The sequence below is a fragment of the Ziziphus jujuba genome, chromosome 9 (assembly GCF_031755915.1).
Source record: "Ziziphus jujuba cultivar Dongzao chromosome 9, ASM3175591v1".
In the NCBI taxonomy this organism is placed as follows: domain Eukaryota; kingdom Viridiplantae; phylum Streptophyta; class Magnoliopsida; order Rosales; family Rhamnaceae; genus Ziziphus; species Ziziphus jujuba.
Window position 1 is genome coordinate 7,863,303 of NC_083387.1, and position 16,910 is coordinate 7,880,212.

A 16,910-nucleotide genomic window follows, 5' to 3' on the forward strand; every position below is an offset into this window, starting at 1 on the left:
CTATTTACCTACTATCCTGATTACGATCAACTAGCTAATACGAAGTTATCTTCTTTTCCAGTGTATGTGGTTTCTATTTATTTAATTTTTTTAAAATTATTATTATTTTCTTTTTGCCTGTGTAAAAAGTAGTGGTCTTTGTTGCTATGCCGAATATCATTAGCAATAACGGTAAGAATTTTTATTTTTTATTTTGTGGTCCTCAATTTTTATAGGAAATTGATATTGTGGAATTGGAATATATAGCCAGCTTACTAAAATTTTCCACAAAATGAAAACAGAGGATTGGACTTTTCCGCTCCATCTCGGTTGGACAGGAGTTAGAGCTTAATTAATACAAGGATGTTCGCATTTTCAGGATGAATAATACTGGAAGAAATTAAAATGCCCACTAAATTTATTTATGAAAAATATATATATTAAAATATTATTAATTTATATAATTTAAATATAAAAAAAATAAATCAATTAAATATTATCTTATTATTTACCCTATTATTCGATAAATAAATCTCGTAAATATTTAAAAAAGTGAAACATTATTGTTTCACAATTTGTTTATGTTAGCATGATCATTCAAATAGCATATCCTCCTCTCCCAAGCCAACATAGAAAGAGATGAGAAGCCTGTAAAAACTAAATAACGTAAATAATTTCATTGCAAAAAGATAAATGCAATTGCTATTAATTAATAGCTATAAAATCATTTTCAATTTTTTGAGACTGACCTTCAAAAATTTTTCTTCAATTAATTATATAACATGGCGATACATTACTGCATTATTAATATAATAAAATTTTACTAACTGGATGTATAAGAAATTATTTTGCAAGTTTTGTATATATTAAGTGTGATGATATTGTTTAAATGATTAAGTATTTAATAATAATTATTATATTTTTGCTAAAATATTTAATGATTACTTATATCATATAAGTGGCAAAAAGAAACCAACTATAAAAAACTTCTTGGTACTAAAATTGCGTATCATGCTCTTCGAAGGCTAGAAAGACCTTTGATTGTCTTGGACTGTTGGGCTTTTAACTCGAATGAAGCAGGCGTCATTTCATAGGTGCGTATAAAGTCTCAAATGTCAGTGCACATAGAAATTCCCCGTGCCTAATGTGGGAAAAAGCCCATCAACTCTAGAACGAAGGAAAAAAGAGGGACAAAATCGACAATACAAGATTAGAATTAGGGTTTGCAAAACATTAACGATATATATTCCCAAGCTAGGTCACCGTGCAGCCTCCCGCTGAGGTGTACTTGGATAGCTTTGGGAGCACTCTGGTTTTTCCGAACAAAATGGTAAGTGTCTCTTTGCTTTCTTGCATTTTCTCAGCAGCCAAACGCCAATATTCTTTTTATTGCACATGTGCTTTGAGCTTTTCATTGCTTCAGTATACTGCGATCTGCCTTTTTTCTTTCTTTTGGCTTAAAAAATTTGTGTTTGTTAGTTGAGGATACTGGTTTGTTTCGTTTGGCTTCTAAAGAAATGTAGATCTTTAGCTTTGGAGTTTTGTTGTTTGCACAGGAAATATGAGAAAGAAATTACCGTGCTTTATCGATCTTGTGGCTGATGTAATATGAGGCTGTGGACACAGCATATATATATATATATATATATATACTTATTCTATCTATTTTCGCGGGCATAGAACTGCAAGATTAAACACTTTGGGGTCACCAAGTTAAACTTTTGGAGTTGTTTATATTTTGTGACTTTGGTGCTTCCCTAGTGGATCTCCATACCCAATTCAACAAGGAGAAAAGTTAGCTTTTTTGATTATTGGCCATGTTCAATGGTTCATACAGTTATATTTCTAGATTATGGATTGTGGTAATATTAGTTTTTTACTAATCATATATTAAGTTCATTATATAGCAGCTTCTGTTGTGTAGTAACATTTTGGATTTAACAACATTATAGATATCCTTAAATTACCGTGTAATTTTTGCGGTATGGTACACTTTGATTATGTTCTTAATTTTAATAAGAAGTAACAGAGTTCATATTTTAGATTCTTCAAGTTTATCCTACCATTTTTTTGAGTCTCAGCAGCTTTTGTAATATTTGTTTCAAGACCAGTTTCCATGGATGATTAATTATGTTAGGATGTAATAATTTTGTTAAATGAATGCTTTAATCAGGTCTAAGCTTTCTAAAGAAATTTATTGTGTTTCATAAATGGTCTTAGGGAATGCCCAAGTATAAATTTTTATGATTTTGTTATTCTATGTGAGCAGCCGAAGCAAAACCATGAGATTAAGGATTTCCTTCTTACTGCAAGAAGGAAGGATGCACGATCTGTGAAGATCAAGAGAAGCAAAGATGTGGTCAAGTTTAAGGTTCGTTGTTCAAAGTACCTTTACACACTTTGCGTGTTTGATACCGAGAAAGCCGAGAAGTTGAAGCAATCCCTTCCTCCAGGTATTGCTTTTATCTATAAACCATTTTATTTATTCCTTTGATCGATTCCTATTTGAAGTTCAGGTGCCTTTTTCATTTTTTCCTAGCATGGACAGTTTCTATTGCCATTTAAAGTATGGAATAGTTTGATGTTGGTTTTTTACCCTTTCAATTGTTGAAACAGATAGTTACTGTGTAGCTTTATCTCAAAGCTTTTACTGCTTATCTTACTCTGAAAACCTCCAAACTTCTTATTATTTCAAATTTGGTTCTTTTGGTGCTTTTTAATGGTTTTATTTTGTTGATCAAATTTGAAACTCTCTTTTATTCTGATTGTAGGTTTGACCGTGCAAGATTTGTGAAGAGTTGTGCTGTGTCCAGCTATATTGTTTTTGTCTTTCAGATTTTAAAAATTTTAGCATTGTGAACCTTGTATGTTATTTGGAATTGATATTTAGACCTCGAGTGGTTTAGCTTAGTGCTCAATGAATTAATGCATCTTTTGAAACTTATATTTTTGTTAAGGAGTTATGCAAATTGCCCAGGTTGATGGGGTAATGTTCGGTGGGAATTTGGATAAGCTTCTACAAAAGCAAAAATAAGTAGTTATTTCTCATTTTCCCCCGCCAAAAAAAAAAAAAGAAAAAAGAAAAAAGAAAAGAAATGAGGATAAATGGTGCTAGAACATTCACACATATATATATATATATATATTTATATATATTTGTATGACAATAACATAGCCAATCTGGGTCTGTTCCAAAAGTATACATACGAACATAGTAATTATAAATTATTGCATAAATTTTGTGGTTAAAAAGTTTAATGGAAATATAAAGTTAAATTAGTAATGAAGGAATTGTTAGAATTAGCCATACTTAGCAGAGAAATTTATTTTGTCAAATGTCAAGGCATTAATCGATCTAATGCCTGCATTTTAGTACTCTTTTCCTGTTTTAAATCTGGATCTTCATTTTTTAATTTTATTGCTTTTGAAAATCTGGATCTTCACTTTTTCTTTTTTTCTTTTTTGCTTTGTTTGTTTGAGTGAATCTGGATCTTCATTTTGTCCACAGACGACATAATTTGATATGAATATGATGTTTTAAATCTAACTTCGTTAGGTACTACCTAACCTGTTAGGGTAAGGGACAAGATCTACCTTGTTTTGTGCTTTTCACAAATTTTAAGCCCAATTCACTATATTTTGGGTGATCTAAGTAAAAATATAAAAAAAAAAATCACAATTGTTTGTCTCTATTGCTGATTTATGATTCTCTGCTTATTATGGAAAGCGTATAGGATTAATGTCAAAATAAAACTACGAAGATTACATATTACGAGGAAACCACATATATACGGTTTTTGTTTTCTTTAACATTTTAAGGATTTAAAGGATTATAATTTAATCTTAAAATAAGGTTGAGTAAATAGAAATCATTGACCAATAAATGCATACATACATATCAAATGGATATTAATAGCAGACGATTTTTCAAACAGACAGAATATACCTTACGAAATGGTCTAAATTCGGAATACGATTCCTACCATTTTCAAATGTTTCACTTTGAACGTCAATTTAGAAAATATCTGTACGGAAAAATCCACAAAAAAGAAGGTAATTGCTATAAATGGTATGGATAAGAGAAAATAGTAATCCATAGTTTATTCTAAAATAGGTGAAAGTATTTTTTATGTAATTTTTTTTTTTTGGCTTGAAATAGGTGAAAGTATTTTGTGAAATAGCTATTCCAATCCGCGGATAAACATAAAAGCGGGAGGAGATATGCTTTCTATAAAAACATTTATAGTGGAGAAGTGACAATAATAATAATAATAATACTTGTACTTCTATATTTTGAATAATGTAATGGTTTTTGTCATTTTTTATTTATAATTGTGCTTTTTATCACATTTTTAGAAATTTTTTCTTTTTAAAAAAAAAATCACTATTTTAGTATTGAACAAATTGAACAACCAGTTTCACAAATATGTTGTGATATTAATAAATGCAATGCAAGAGCTGAAATATTTGAGGAGTGAAAAATTATCTATTTCACATTTCCTTGGTAACTTTCTTTATCTTTAATAATCTTTCAAATCATTATTTACAGAATAAAAGGTACTTTGAGGCACATTTGTTTTTTAACGAGAAAATTGACCATTATAATAGATTTTACCCGTAATATTTATTTATTTATTTTGTTTGCCAGGACAAGAAATATCTGAATTAGCAATTGCCACGTAACACAATAAAATAATAATAAATAAAAATAAACACACTCAAAATAGAAAATAGATTATGCATGCAACAAATAAGGATTAATAATAATAATAGTTCGGCTACAGGTTTTTTGGGCGATTGTTTAGCGTGAATCTCTCTATTTTACGCCTTCACCTCTTAAAAATCTCCAACGAATATTAAAGAATTGAAAAAGATGAGAACATGGTCATATTAAAAAGCTGACTTTGTGTTTTTAAATTTTCAAATTGTAAATCTCGTTTAATTGTTTAATACAGAGTTTCTGTTTTTGTTGGGGTTTTGGTTTGGGAGATGGACAAAGAAGTTTCTCAGAAACAGCACGTTCTGTGGAACACGTCTCGTTGCTTCAGAGCCTTCTTGGTTTCTCCAATATATTAATTTCTAGATATTCCAACATTTATCCAATTTCCTTTTTTTTGTTAATTACTTAATAAAATAATAACAATTGGTTGCCGACTCTCTTTTCAAAAACAACTTTTTCTGGGTCTTTCTCTTGGTTCTCTTCCTTCCTGGTGGGCTTTGCTGGGTCTTCTAGGTTCTGATATGGCAGTGGGATTTTCATGTTTAGGCCATCATGGGCTGGATTTGTTGCCTTTTTTCAACAAGGTAAGAATTATCCTTTCCATTTTTCATATATGGAAGTTTGTTTTGCTGGCCTTCTGTTTGTTTATGTGTGATTCAGTTAATATGATATTTTGGCGTTGCAATGGAATTTAAATTAAAAAAAAAAAAAAATCTTGATGGGTCTTTTCAGGGTTTGATAGAATGTTGAATTTGGAATCTTGATGGGAATGGTGGGGTTTATTGCAAATTTGGTGAGTGATTGTGACTTGTGCTTCTTATTTGGATCTAAGAGTTGGTTCTGAGGCCGGTTTGGTTCAATTTGATATCCCCATCTTTGTATTTGTTACTTAATTCGATTGGAAGGAATTGAATTAACATGTTATTTGGATGTGGAAATCTTGCTGTATACAGATTACTGGAATTTGAAAGATTGCAATTTCTAAATTTGACTGGAGAGGTTGGATTAGGAATTGCTGGATTGCATTGATTTTGTGTACTAAGCGTCTTATTTGATTAGTGGATTAATCATATAAGAACAGTTGAAGAAATTTATGGAGCTAGCTCACGAGGGACAAGGCAACAACGAAGAAATGGACAGAGAGACCTCTGCAGATATTCCTCTTAGGGAGCGCAATACATATCGTTCACATTTTGCCGGTATGGTTAGGCAGAAGGCTTATATATTTGATGGATTTGGTAATTTCTACAATAAGGAATGGGATCTAGCAGAGGGGAGAGGCAATGAGTTCTGTTGGTACCATGTGGAGTTTCCAAAAGAAAATCATAAACTCACTCAATCTGCACAATACCTCATTGGCGCTCTTTGTCCACCTTTGAAACTCCAAGACATCCTCTCACTTATTAGCAATGGTCCATTTTGTGGGCATGTTGATGGGGCTCTTGTATTCAGAGTTAATTCACCAGGTCCTCCATCTAGTGAGTTTACCTTCAGAATTGCTGCTAGAATTACCGAGAATTCTGTGATTACTGTGTCATCTGGACGCGTTCCAAGATTAGGTTTCTCACGGATGGGTCAGTCTCTTCTCACTGAGATTCCTAGCGTGGAGACTCCCTCTTATCTTAGAGGTCAACAGAAGGAAGGGAGTGGGGTAGTGTTAAAGGAGCATGTTCTTGAATTCTTCTTGACAATGAATCACTCTGAGGAGGCTGATAATCCTGTGCCGAAATCTGTTTCAAATCTTTTAGTTCATATCATTGACACACATGTGGATCACCTTCAAGATGTTGTAACCAAACTTGAGATAGAATTGGATTCTGTTGAGCTTGAGTTGGATAAAGGTAAATTGCATGCTTGCGGTTACAAAGTTGCCCTTGCACAGTTTAACAAAAACTTTCTATGCAATTATTTTATATATTCTGAACAGATTGGTTCCTTGGAATTCATTATGAACTTTTGTATTCGATAAAATCTTGAATTTCTCATTTGTAATTTGGCTACAAAAACTTTATCTGTGATTCAATTCTATGTGGAGCATTAATGTTATACTCTTCTGAATCATTAGTATAGTTATGCTTGTTTCACATTTAATGGAAATTTTCTTGTTGGTGTGCTTTCATTTTTTGTGTAACGTTACCTGCCCACCATGTATTTCATCTTTGTTGCACGATACTGGACCATTATAGATATCTTTCTTTCATCTTGTAATCTATTTTGCCACCATTGAATTGCCTTCATTTACTCTTTCAATTTTTTCTTGTTTTGCCACTCGAGAGTTTGAAATTAGAACTTATCAAACGTCTGAAATGAAATGCACTTTGTTCTTTAGAGTATAACATCTTAAATATTAAAAGAATCCTGTAAAGCCACTACTCTTATCAAATGTAAGTTGTGGCTGGTCATTCGTCTTCTGTATATAATAAATGCCATGCTTAAAACCACAGGACAGCTTCCTACTAATTCATACTAATTATTGATTTGGATTATATGGCTTTTCCTTGGATTGATAAAGGGGCACTTTTTCTTTTTGACTCAGGTAGTTTTGCATTGAAGAAAGAAATGTTAGATGAAAGAAGATTTCCTAAAATGCATCTTAACCTGCAGCGTCTCCTTCAGGTAGTTTCTCCACCTCATTCTCTTGTTTCAATGGCCAGGAGTAGGAAGGATTTGAAACAATTATAAGTTGCTTGATAATTGAAATGTTACTGTTTGTTTTTTAGTGATTATTTCTCATGTTTTTGTCTGTGATAGGTAAGAACGGACTATCATAAATGAATCAGAAAGCACACATAGAAGTTACACTTGCACATAGCACATAGTTCATAAGAGTGATTTCATGGAGCCAATTTGATGAGCTGTATTACTAAATTCTACCTAGACAATCTGTTTTACAGGAGTATGTTCATAAATATGTTTTCTCTGGTAGCAAAAAGAGTGGCCGATGGGTGATTTTGCTGTGATTTAGTTTTGTGTAATAATAAGAATAGAACCATTTAAACCCTTATCCATTGTGCTTTTAATGTTACTGAAATTAGGTGATTGCACACGGGGAGCAAGTATTTCCTCGAGTCAAGGAAAAGTGCACTTCAAAACAATGGTTTTCCAGTGAAGACATCAACTCTCTTGAAGAGTTAATTGGACGGTTAAGGAGGCTAAGAGACAATGTAGGGTTCATAGCAAATCGTGTCACTGCAATCCAGGCTGGTCTAGACAGTTGGCAGGCTGAGCAGATTAACAGAAAGCTATATTATCTTTCATTCCTCTCTATAATCTTCCTTCCTCTGTCCATCATCACCGGAGGTAGGTAACCTTTCTCTTTGACACCTTATGTTGAAAGAATTCTCTAGAGGGCATACTCAAATAAATTTCTTTTCAGACCGAGAAGCTTATCGATGCCAATGATTTTCTTTGTCAATTGTTTCAGTGTTCGGCATGAATGTTGGAGGAGTTCCATGGACCGACCAGAAAAACCCGAAGTTAAAAGATGGTTTCCGTAATGTCATGTTGCTTTGTGTGGCGATGCTGTTTCTGGTGCTGCTTTGTTTCATTTTCCCTTTTCTTTATGCTAGAATAGCCGAATGGAGGAGGAAGAGGGCAACAAGGAAAAGCTGGGCACTCAACAGGAAGTCATTCCTAAAGAGAACCATTAGAAATGTTGATCAAGAAAGAAGGGGTTACCTTCGAATTTAAGGAAAGGTAAAATTGTCCATAATGCCTTTCCCAGTCTTTTGTATTTTCTTTTGTTTCCACAGCTTCAGGATCTCACTTTTTATTTCCTCTATCTGTGTTTTCCAGGAGACTTTTTGTATTTCTTTTCTATAACCATCCAATTACTTGGCCGACAATTTAGAGCATCTTTGAACGTGTATCTTTTTACATATATTTTTTCATTTTGTTTTGGAATTCCAAAGTTTGAATTAGAATTTTTTGAAATTTCAGGAAGCTTGTAGCATGTACAGTGTTCCTTAAGCTTTAATATTTTCTTTTTCTTTATTCTTAAATTCAACATCAAAGAATTTGTATTATTGAATCATAATTGAGATGAATGGTATTTAACCACTTCAGTGCCACCTCTCTTTTTGCGCATATAAATATATATATATATATATATATTTGCTCCTCAATTGTTGAGATTTCAATTATTAATTCTATATGCATTAATTGGTTGATATTCAAAATTTGAAAAATAAATTTATTGCACTGCACATTATTATTTAATTTTAGTAAAGAACAATTTTTAAGGAGTATAATGATTTATTTATTTCTTAAATAAAATATAAGTTTCCAAACCTGGCATCACAAGCTGTTAAGGATTTTTTTATTATTAAAAAAAAATCAATTTGCATAAAAAAAGGGTTGAAAAAATTATCTTGAATAGTAGTTTTTAATATTATTAAAACTTAAAATTTAGTTTTTACCAATCATGGATTATTGTATTTACATAATGGATGGATGGATGCAGAGAAAGTTTGATCTGGTGTATGTAGATAAATTCACCGATTAGTGATTAATCAATTGCGATCCTTGAATTTTCTCCTTTTTTATCAGAAAATTTACATCCCCTTTTTTTGTTTTTCTCCATCCTTTTTAATGTTAAATTCCATCCGATAGAATGAGAAAATTCGAAGTCTTTTAAAAAAAAAAAAAAAAAAAAAAAACTGATAAAGTAGGTAACATGGAATAATGTCATACGCAACACTGACAATAAATATATAAACAAATTATATAATACCCACTAAACTTTCACTCAAGATTGAAGTTGATATTTGAACTTTTTTTTTTGAACCAATGTCCACCTTTTGTATAATGTCAATTGGATGTGATTTTGCCCTAAAATTTTGGTTGGAATTTGCCTGTATTAAGTGGATAGCATTGAAATTGATTATCCGTTCTCCTTCCTAAATCAATACATTATCATTTCATGACCAGGAAAAAAAAAAAATCATCAAATTAGCTAATACATTTGTCAAATTCTAAGTTTCTAACAAAAAATGAATAAATAATTAAACAAAGATACAAAGGGAACAGACTGATATTATTTTAAAGTTAAGGAACAACATGGTTTCAAAAAAAAAGAGATTATGGAGCAAATTTAAATTTGAATGAAATTTCAGAGTATTTAGGAAACTTTCCATTATATAACAATTTAATATGATTTTTAGCTATTAAATCTAAATATTTATTAATACACACTACTCCCCTTTTTTTTGGGGTATTGGAGCAATTATAGCATTATTATAGAAGGTTTTTTGGTAGGACATTATGGTAGATAATTGTTTTGTTTTGTTTCAATTGAAAGTGCTCTGTTCACCAAAAAATAAAAATTGAAGGTGCTTTTCTAAAACACGTGTAAGGAGGAGACTAAATTACACGTGATTTGCCTACACCATATTGATTAAAAGCTGCGCGTTACAACGCAAATGACATATTTGGTGAAAAACCTGTACACAAGTGTAACGAAGCGGGTGAAGCGGTAGTTTTAATGGTAAAGTACCTATAAAAGTCGAGTTATGAAAAAAAAATATTTTAAATAGTTTATAAATTATGTGAATTATTAAAAAATATGAAGCAGTTTTTAGCAAATAATAATAATATAATAAATAAAAATATAACAAATAAGTAGTTTTAATGGTTAAATATTTCTATTTGTAAATTAGATGATTTATTTAAATATATATATATATATATATATATATTTTTAATTGATATAAACTCAAATCATTTAAAATCACATATCAGTAATAAAAAAATAAAAAAAAGTGAATTCTACAATCTATTTTTAAAGGATCTTTATAAGTAATTTATTGCACTATATCACTTGTATAATTGGTATATATAAATTTTTTTCAACACATTATTTGTTTTAAATAACTTAAACCCCAATATACTGCAATATTACAAACCCAAATATGTCTTATATTGGTGAGGTAAACCAAATGTGGCAGTATCAATTTCAATTAAAATAAATAATTTCAATTTATATATATACAATGGGGTTCATTTATTTTTTTAACCCCAAAAAAAAAAAAATATAATATAATTTTTATTGTTTAAGTTTGTGTTAAACCATGATATTCCAATTGAAAAATACTGAAAATATAATTTGCTTTCGATCTTTAGTGTGCATATATATGTGGAATTTATTTACATCATATTTTAATTTTATAAAATTAATATATTGCGGTGTGATGCGATAACTATTTATATTTAATCTTCAACTTTTAAAATTATATTATTAAAATTATAAAATGTAATCTATATATAAGTATTCGGTATAATAAATTATCAACTATATCAATATATATAGTATATATATACGTCAAATAATTAAATAAATGGAAATGTAACATACCTACAAATTCTTTATTTTGAATAACTTGAATTTAGATTAAAATATTATTCAATTCAATAAACCTAAGTGAATTGAGTTTTTTAGTTTGAGTCAATTTTAGTGTAGTAAAGTAGGAAGTTCTTTTTTTTTTTTTTAAAAAAAATAATAATAAAAAATTGCCTGAATCTACTATTTAAAACTTACAGAATAACTTTTCTAAAATTTATCTTTTATTTATTATTATTATTATTATTATTATTACAAGTTTGATAAAAAGATCATAGATTTTATTGAAGTGCATTTTCTAAATTGAAATAATAAATGGCTCAAAAAAATAAGTTACATTTTTATTTTTATTTTTTGTTGGGGAAGAAAGTTACAGAATTCGAGAAGTTAAAATATTACTAAAATATTTTCCAATTTAAAGACATTATTAAATATATAATGTTGTGTTTACATATATATATATATATAAACAATGTTAACTTATGTATTTACATTACATAAAATAGTGGAGCCAATTTGAGATTATTATTAAACCAAAAAATCTACGTATAAGTAAAGTGAATTAAAAAAAAAAGAAATTGATTATTACATTGTAATGTTAATAAAAACTATAAAATGTAAACCTCGTTTGGAGATCTGAAGAAAAAAAATTTTTTTGACGTAATTATTAGCGTAAATAATTAAACAAAACAAAACGCTAATATCATTTTGACTTTTACACCTCAAACTATAATATGTTATTTGCACTAAAAAAAAGAATAAAGAAAAACCTATAACATTTTCTACACCTTTGCCTCCAAATCATAAATTTTCTCATATTACCTCCAAACTATCAAGCATGGATGAATTAGATATTAAAAAAAAGAGATGAAATTAATAGTACACAATCTATGTAACTTTGTTTATAAACAATTTTATTATATTTTATTTTGATTTTTTATAGGCCAAATTAACCAAGAATCACTAGAGTTGCATAAAAATAGTTTGGAGTTATTCAAAAAAAAAAAAAAAGAAAAAAAAAAAGACAACAGTTTGGAGGAAAGATTTATAGTTTAGGAACTATAAAATTTTGTTTGTTTTATTATTGTTTTTTTATGAATGTAAAAATAATCATAATTCTTATATCTATGATATACATATATATATATATATATATATATATATATATATTTTTTTTTTTTTTGTTGGGTTATGAAAATGAAGAATTCACATAAATAAATAATATAATTCAATGTCAAAAGGAAAAACCCCTAAGTCTGGGCAGATCTAGAACCTTCCTACCTGTGTGTAAAGACGCCAGAATAATCGCTACCAAACCGCAACCCACAAACCCATTTGCATTTTTTGCCCTCTCAGCCTCTCATTCTTATTCTTATATAGAATAAGGAAAAGAAACCCGACCGTTCTCTCTCTATCATATAAAACCCTAAACCCTAGTAACCTCTATCAAAAAACCCCACTCACATATCTCTGTCCTTTACCTCCCGATCCACGCTAATCACTCAATCCATCCATGGCTGCTACTGCTGTGTTGCTCCGTTCCTTACGACGCCGCGACGTCGTCTCTGCTCCTCTATCTGCCTGCCGATCCGTACGTTTTTCTTCTTCTTCTTTTTACCGATTGGTTTCATTTTCTTTCGTATTGTGTCTGAGCTTTTATTTGTTTACAAGTCGATGCGTGTGTTTTTTCTTGTTATACTTCTTTGTTTGATTATGAGATTTTAGTTTATTTTATTTTATTTATTTAGTTATTTATTTTGATTTTCATGATTCATCAAGTCTCCATAATTGACTAATTGAGTATCGAATCCCTCTTCTTCTTCTTCTTCTTCTTCTTTTTTCCTTGATTGATTTAGTTTAGTGCGAAATTGTTTCCTCCCCCCCCCCCTCTTCAGTTCATTGGGTGGGCTGAAGTCTTTTGTTTTTTTTGGTTCTCCTTTATTTATTTATTTATTTATATTTTTAGTAAAAAGTTTCGTTTATCTACGGTGGTTATACACGGTGCTATTGAGTGCTTTATGGGTATATTTGTTAATAAAATTTCAAAAGGTTAGGATGATTTGTTTTCTGCCTGTGAGATTGTGGTGTTGATTTCTAATCTCTTTAATTTTTATTTTATTTTTTTAATATTTTATTTTTTTGCAAATTTTATACTGTTTTGGTCGAAACTGATTAACAAGTATGTATTATGGCCTGCCAGAGTCTCTGGTTCTTACTGTGATTATAATTTAATTTTAAAAATGATTGATTTGTTTAACTTAATTAATTATTATTATTATTTTATATGTGCTTTTCATAATTGCCGCAGTTGTGTTACATGTTTCTTTTTTTGTTTTCTGCAGTTTGTTAGCACTACTAAAGCATCATATAAACCATCATATTTTGGCCACAATTGGGCGAGCTTGTCAAGACCTTTTAGGTACTAAAGACTGACCTGATCCATTCTGTATTAAATATCATTCTTTTTAATTAAAAAAAGAGAAATGAAAAAAGAGAAATGCCTTCTTTCTAATATCATTTAATCTACACAGTTCAAAACCTGCCGGAGCTGATGTTATTGGGATTGACTTGGGTACCACCAACTCATGCGTTGCTGTCATGGAGGGGAAGGTAGGACCTATCGAACTTCTCTTTATAATGTTTTGGATTGTCCTTCGTACTGGGTTAATTTATGCAGTATGGTTTTATTCTTATTAATTCTATTATCATTGGCAGAATCCCAAAGTTATTGAGAATGCAGAAGGGGCTCGGACCACACCATCAGTTGTTGCTTTCAATCAGAAAGGAGAACTACTTGTGGGTACACCAGCAAAACGTCAGGCAGTGACCAATCCAACTAACACTGTTTTTGCGACCAAGCGTCTCATTGGTAGACGATTTGATGATCCTCAGACTCAAAAGGAAATGAAGATGGTTCCATACAAGATAGTCAAGGCTCCAAATGGTGATGCGTGGGTTGAAGCCAATGGACAACAGTATTCCCCAAGCCAAATTGGAGCCTTTGTTCTCACCAAAATGAAAGAAACTGCAGAGGCTTACCTTGGGAAGAGTGTTTCTAAAGCTGTGATTACTGTTCCGGCTTATTTCAATGATGCCCAAAGACAGGCAACGAAGGATGCTGGCAAAATTGCTGGCCTTGATGTGCAGAGAATCATCAACGAACCTACTGCTGCTGCGCTTTCCTATGGAATGAACAACAAGGAAGGTCTTATAGCTGTTTTTGATCTTGGAGGTGGAACATTTGATGTTTCCATCTTGGAGATCTCTGGGGGTGTTTTTGAGGTATGTATCTGTTTCTATTCTAACAGATCTTTGCTAGTGTTTCTTTATAATGGAAACTTTCTCTAATAATACTCTCCTATCCAGGTGAAATCAACCAATGGTGACACATTCTTGGGAGGGGAGGACTTTGACAATGCTCTGTTGGACTTTCTGGTGAGCGAATTCAAGAGGACTGAGGGAATTGATCTATCAAAAGACAGGCTTGCCTTGCAGAGACTTAGGGAGGCATCTGAGAAGGCCAAAATTGAGCTCTCATCTACTGCCCAAACTGAGATCAACTTGCCATTTATAACTGCTGATGCATCAGGTGCTAAACATCTTAACATCACACTAACCAGATCAAAGTTTGAGTCTTTGGTGAATCACTTAATTGAGAGAACTAGGACACCATGCAAGAATTGTTTGAAGGATGCCAACATATCTATCAAGGATGTGGATGAGGTCCTTCTTGTTGGAGGAATGACTCGTGTTCCAAAAGTGCAAGAGGTAGTCTCGGAGATTTTCGGAAAGAGCCCAAGCAAAGGAGTCAATCCTGATGAGGCAGTTGCTATGGGAGCTGCTATCCAGGGTGGTATTCTTCGTGGAGATGTCAAGGAGTTGCTTCTTCTGGATGTCACTCCATTGTCACTTGGAATTGAGACATTGGGTGGCATATTCACCAGGTTGATCAATCGTAACACGACAATCCCAACTAAAAAGAGCCAGGTATGTTGTTGATCAAACAATTCTTCTGTAAAACCGTGTTGAGACAGTAAGGATTGGTAATATGACCATTTATATGGTATTTCCTAGAATTGGTAATATGACCATTTATATGGTATTTCCTAGAATTCCTTACATCTGCTTACTGTGCGAGAGATATGCTAGAGTGTGCAATGGGATATGATGTCTGAGTTGATCCCAAGTCTTTCTCATATTTTGCTGAGATTTGATTGAGTTTTCAGCCTTGACAGTTATTGTAACCTGTCTTTTGTCTGCTTTCCTTTCTGATCTGGTTTTCCATGTTTATGTTTTAATCAACTTCAATATTGAGCTTTCACACAAGTTTAGTGATGCTAATCATGTAATTGATTTTGCACTTGTACCATTGCAGGTCTTTTCTACTGCAGCTGACAACCAAACTCAGGTTGGCATCAAAGTACTCCAAGGTGAACGTGAAATGGCTTCTGACAACAAGCTTCTAGGAGAGTTTGAGCTTATAGGCATTCCTCCAGCTCCTAGAGGCATGCCTCAGATTGAAGTTACATTCGACATTGATGCCAATGGTATTGTCACCGTTTCTGCCAAGGACAAGGCCACTTCAAAGGAGCAACAGATTACCATCCGCTCATCTGGAGGTCTTTCAGAAGATGAAATTGAGAAGATGGTCAAGGAAGCTGAAATGCATGCCCAGAAAGATAAAGAGAGGAAGACTCTTATTGATGTTAGAAACAATGCAGATACCACCATCTACAGCATTGAGAAGAGCTTGGGTGAGTACCGTGACAAGATTCCAAGTGAAGTTGCCAAAGAAATTGAGGATGCAGTTGCAGATTTGAGGAAGGCAATGGAGGGCGATAACATTGAAGAAATCAAGTCAAAGCTTGATGCTGCAAACAAAGCTGTATCCAAGATTGGGCAGCATATGGCAGGCGGTTCTGGGGGTAACTCTTCTGGATCAGGAGGTTCACAGGGTGGTGAACAGACACCAGAAGCCGACTATGAAGAGGTGAAGAAGTGAGCCATCTGGAAGTAATTCATCGTTGGTCTTGTTTTTCTGTTGGCGGAGTTAGTATTAAAGATTAAAACATGAAATTTTTATTTTTCAAGTAGAAACGGTGGTTTTTTTGTATCTAAAATGTTGGGAGTTTCAAATTGTTGGGGAATGGTTAATCCATTCGGGACTAGCACATGCTTTTTTTATTAATTTCTCACATATAATATTAGATCAAATTTTGCTGTTGATTGACATCTAATCGAGAGGTATTTGAATTGTCTTGGCCATATAAGAGAATGGTCTTTAATATTAGATCTGGCTTCTTTCTCGAAGGAGATCATAATGATATATGGTTTGTTTCGTGAGTTTAGTCTATCGTGCATTGCTGTGTCTTAGCTATTATTGCCTCGTATTTTATTGCTTTAATGCTGGTGGTTCAGCAAACTCCTAGGCAAGTTGGCTTGCGGAAATACCGTGTGTGTGCTTAACAGGTTCTCCTATGATGTTGAAATCAATTTGGTTTCTTTTTCTTTTTCATTTGTTTATTATTAATAAACGTTAATCGCCATCTCTTTTAACTCTTTCTTGTAGCTTGCTGTAAAACCGTCATTGGAAAACATTACCATCTCTTTTAACTCTTTCTTGTAGCTTGCTGTAAAACCGTCATTGGAAAATATTGCTTATTATTATTTTTTTGAATAATAATTTTGCTTATTTATTAACTGGATAAAAATATCAATTACATAGTCGTTTACATGAGAGCAAGTTTTATTTATGTTAAAAAAAAAAAAAAAGGGTGAAATAAATTTGATGATGCGAAGCTCATTCTCAATTTCTAATCTCAAAGCAAAAATGGTTTTCACCAAAGGAATAAAAAAAAAAAAAAAAAAAAAAAA

At 31.6% G+C, this 16,910-nt stretch overlaps 3 protein-coding genes across 4 annotated transcripts; all 3 read left to right on the forward strand.

Moving 5' to 3' along the window:
- Nucleotides 1–1,148: 1,148 nt before the first annotated feature.
- Nucleotides 1,149–2,929, forward strand: LOC107426589 (large ribosomal subunit protein eL38z/eL38y). The gene is made up of 3 exons (XM_016036811.4): nt 1,149–1,309; nt 2,249–2,432; nt 2,751–2,929. Exons 1-3 carry the CDS (start codon nt 1,307–1,309, stop codon nt 2,771–2,773), a joined length of 210 nt encoding a protein of 69 aa, XP_015892297.1. The 5' UTR covers nt 1,149–1,306; the 3' UTR covers nt 2,774–2,929.
- Nucleotides 2,930–4,741: 1,812 nt separating this feature from the next.
- LOC107426559 (uncharacterized) lies at nt 4,742–8,769 on the forward strand. Of its 2 annotated transcripts, XM_016036770.4 has the most exons (7): nt 4,742–5,283; nt 5,432–5,492; nt 5,653–6,540; nt 7,236–7,315; nt 7,735–7,999; nt 8,124–8,395; nt 8,495–8,769. In XM_016036770.4, exons 3-6 carry the CDS (start codon nt 5,793–5,795, stop codon nt 8,387–8,389), a joined length of 1,359 nt encoding a protein of 452 aa, XP_015892256.1. In that variant the 5' UTR covers nt 4,742–5,283; nt 5,432–5,492; nt 5,653–5,792; the 3' UTR covers nt 8,390–8,395; nt 8,495–8,769. The 2 variants fall into 2 exon arrangements, with proteins under 2 accessions (XP_015892256.1, XP_015892259.1); XM_016036773.4 differs by lacking the exon at nt 5,432–5,492.
- A 3,518-nt stretch (nt 8,770–12,287) lies between these two features.
- LOC107426748 (heat shock 70 kDa protein, mitochondrial) lies at nt 12,288–16,260 on the forward strand. Its single transcript, XM_016037015.4, has 6 exons — nt 12,288–12,627; nt 13,379–13,455; nt 13,568–13,646; nt 13,752–14,318; nt 14,403–15,023; nt 15,412–16,260. Exons 1-6 carry the CDS (start codon nt 12,550–12,552, stop codon nt 16,036–16,038), a joined length of 2,049 nt encoding a protein of 682 aa, XP_015892501.3. The 5' UTR covers nt 12,288–12,549; the 3' UTR covers nt 16,039–16,260.
- Nucleotides 16,261–16,910: the final 650 nt, after the last annotated feature.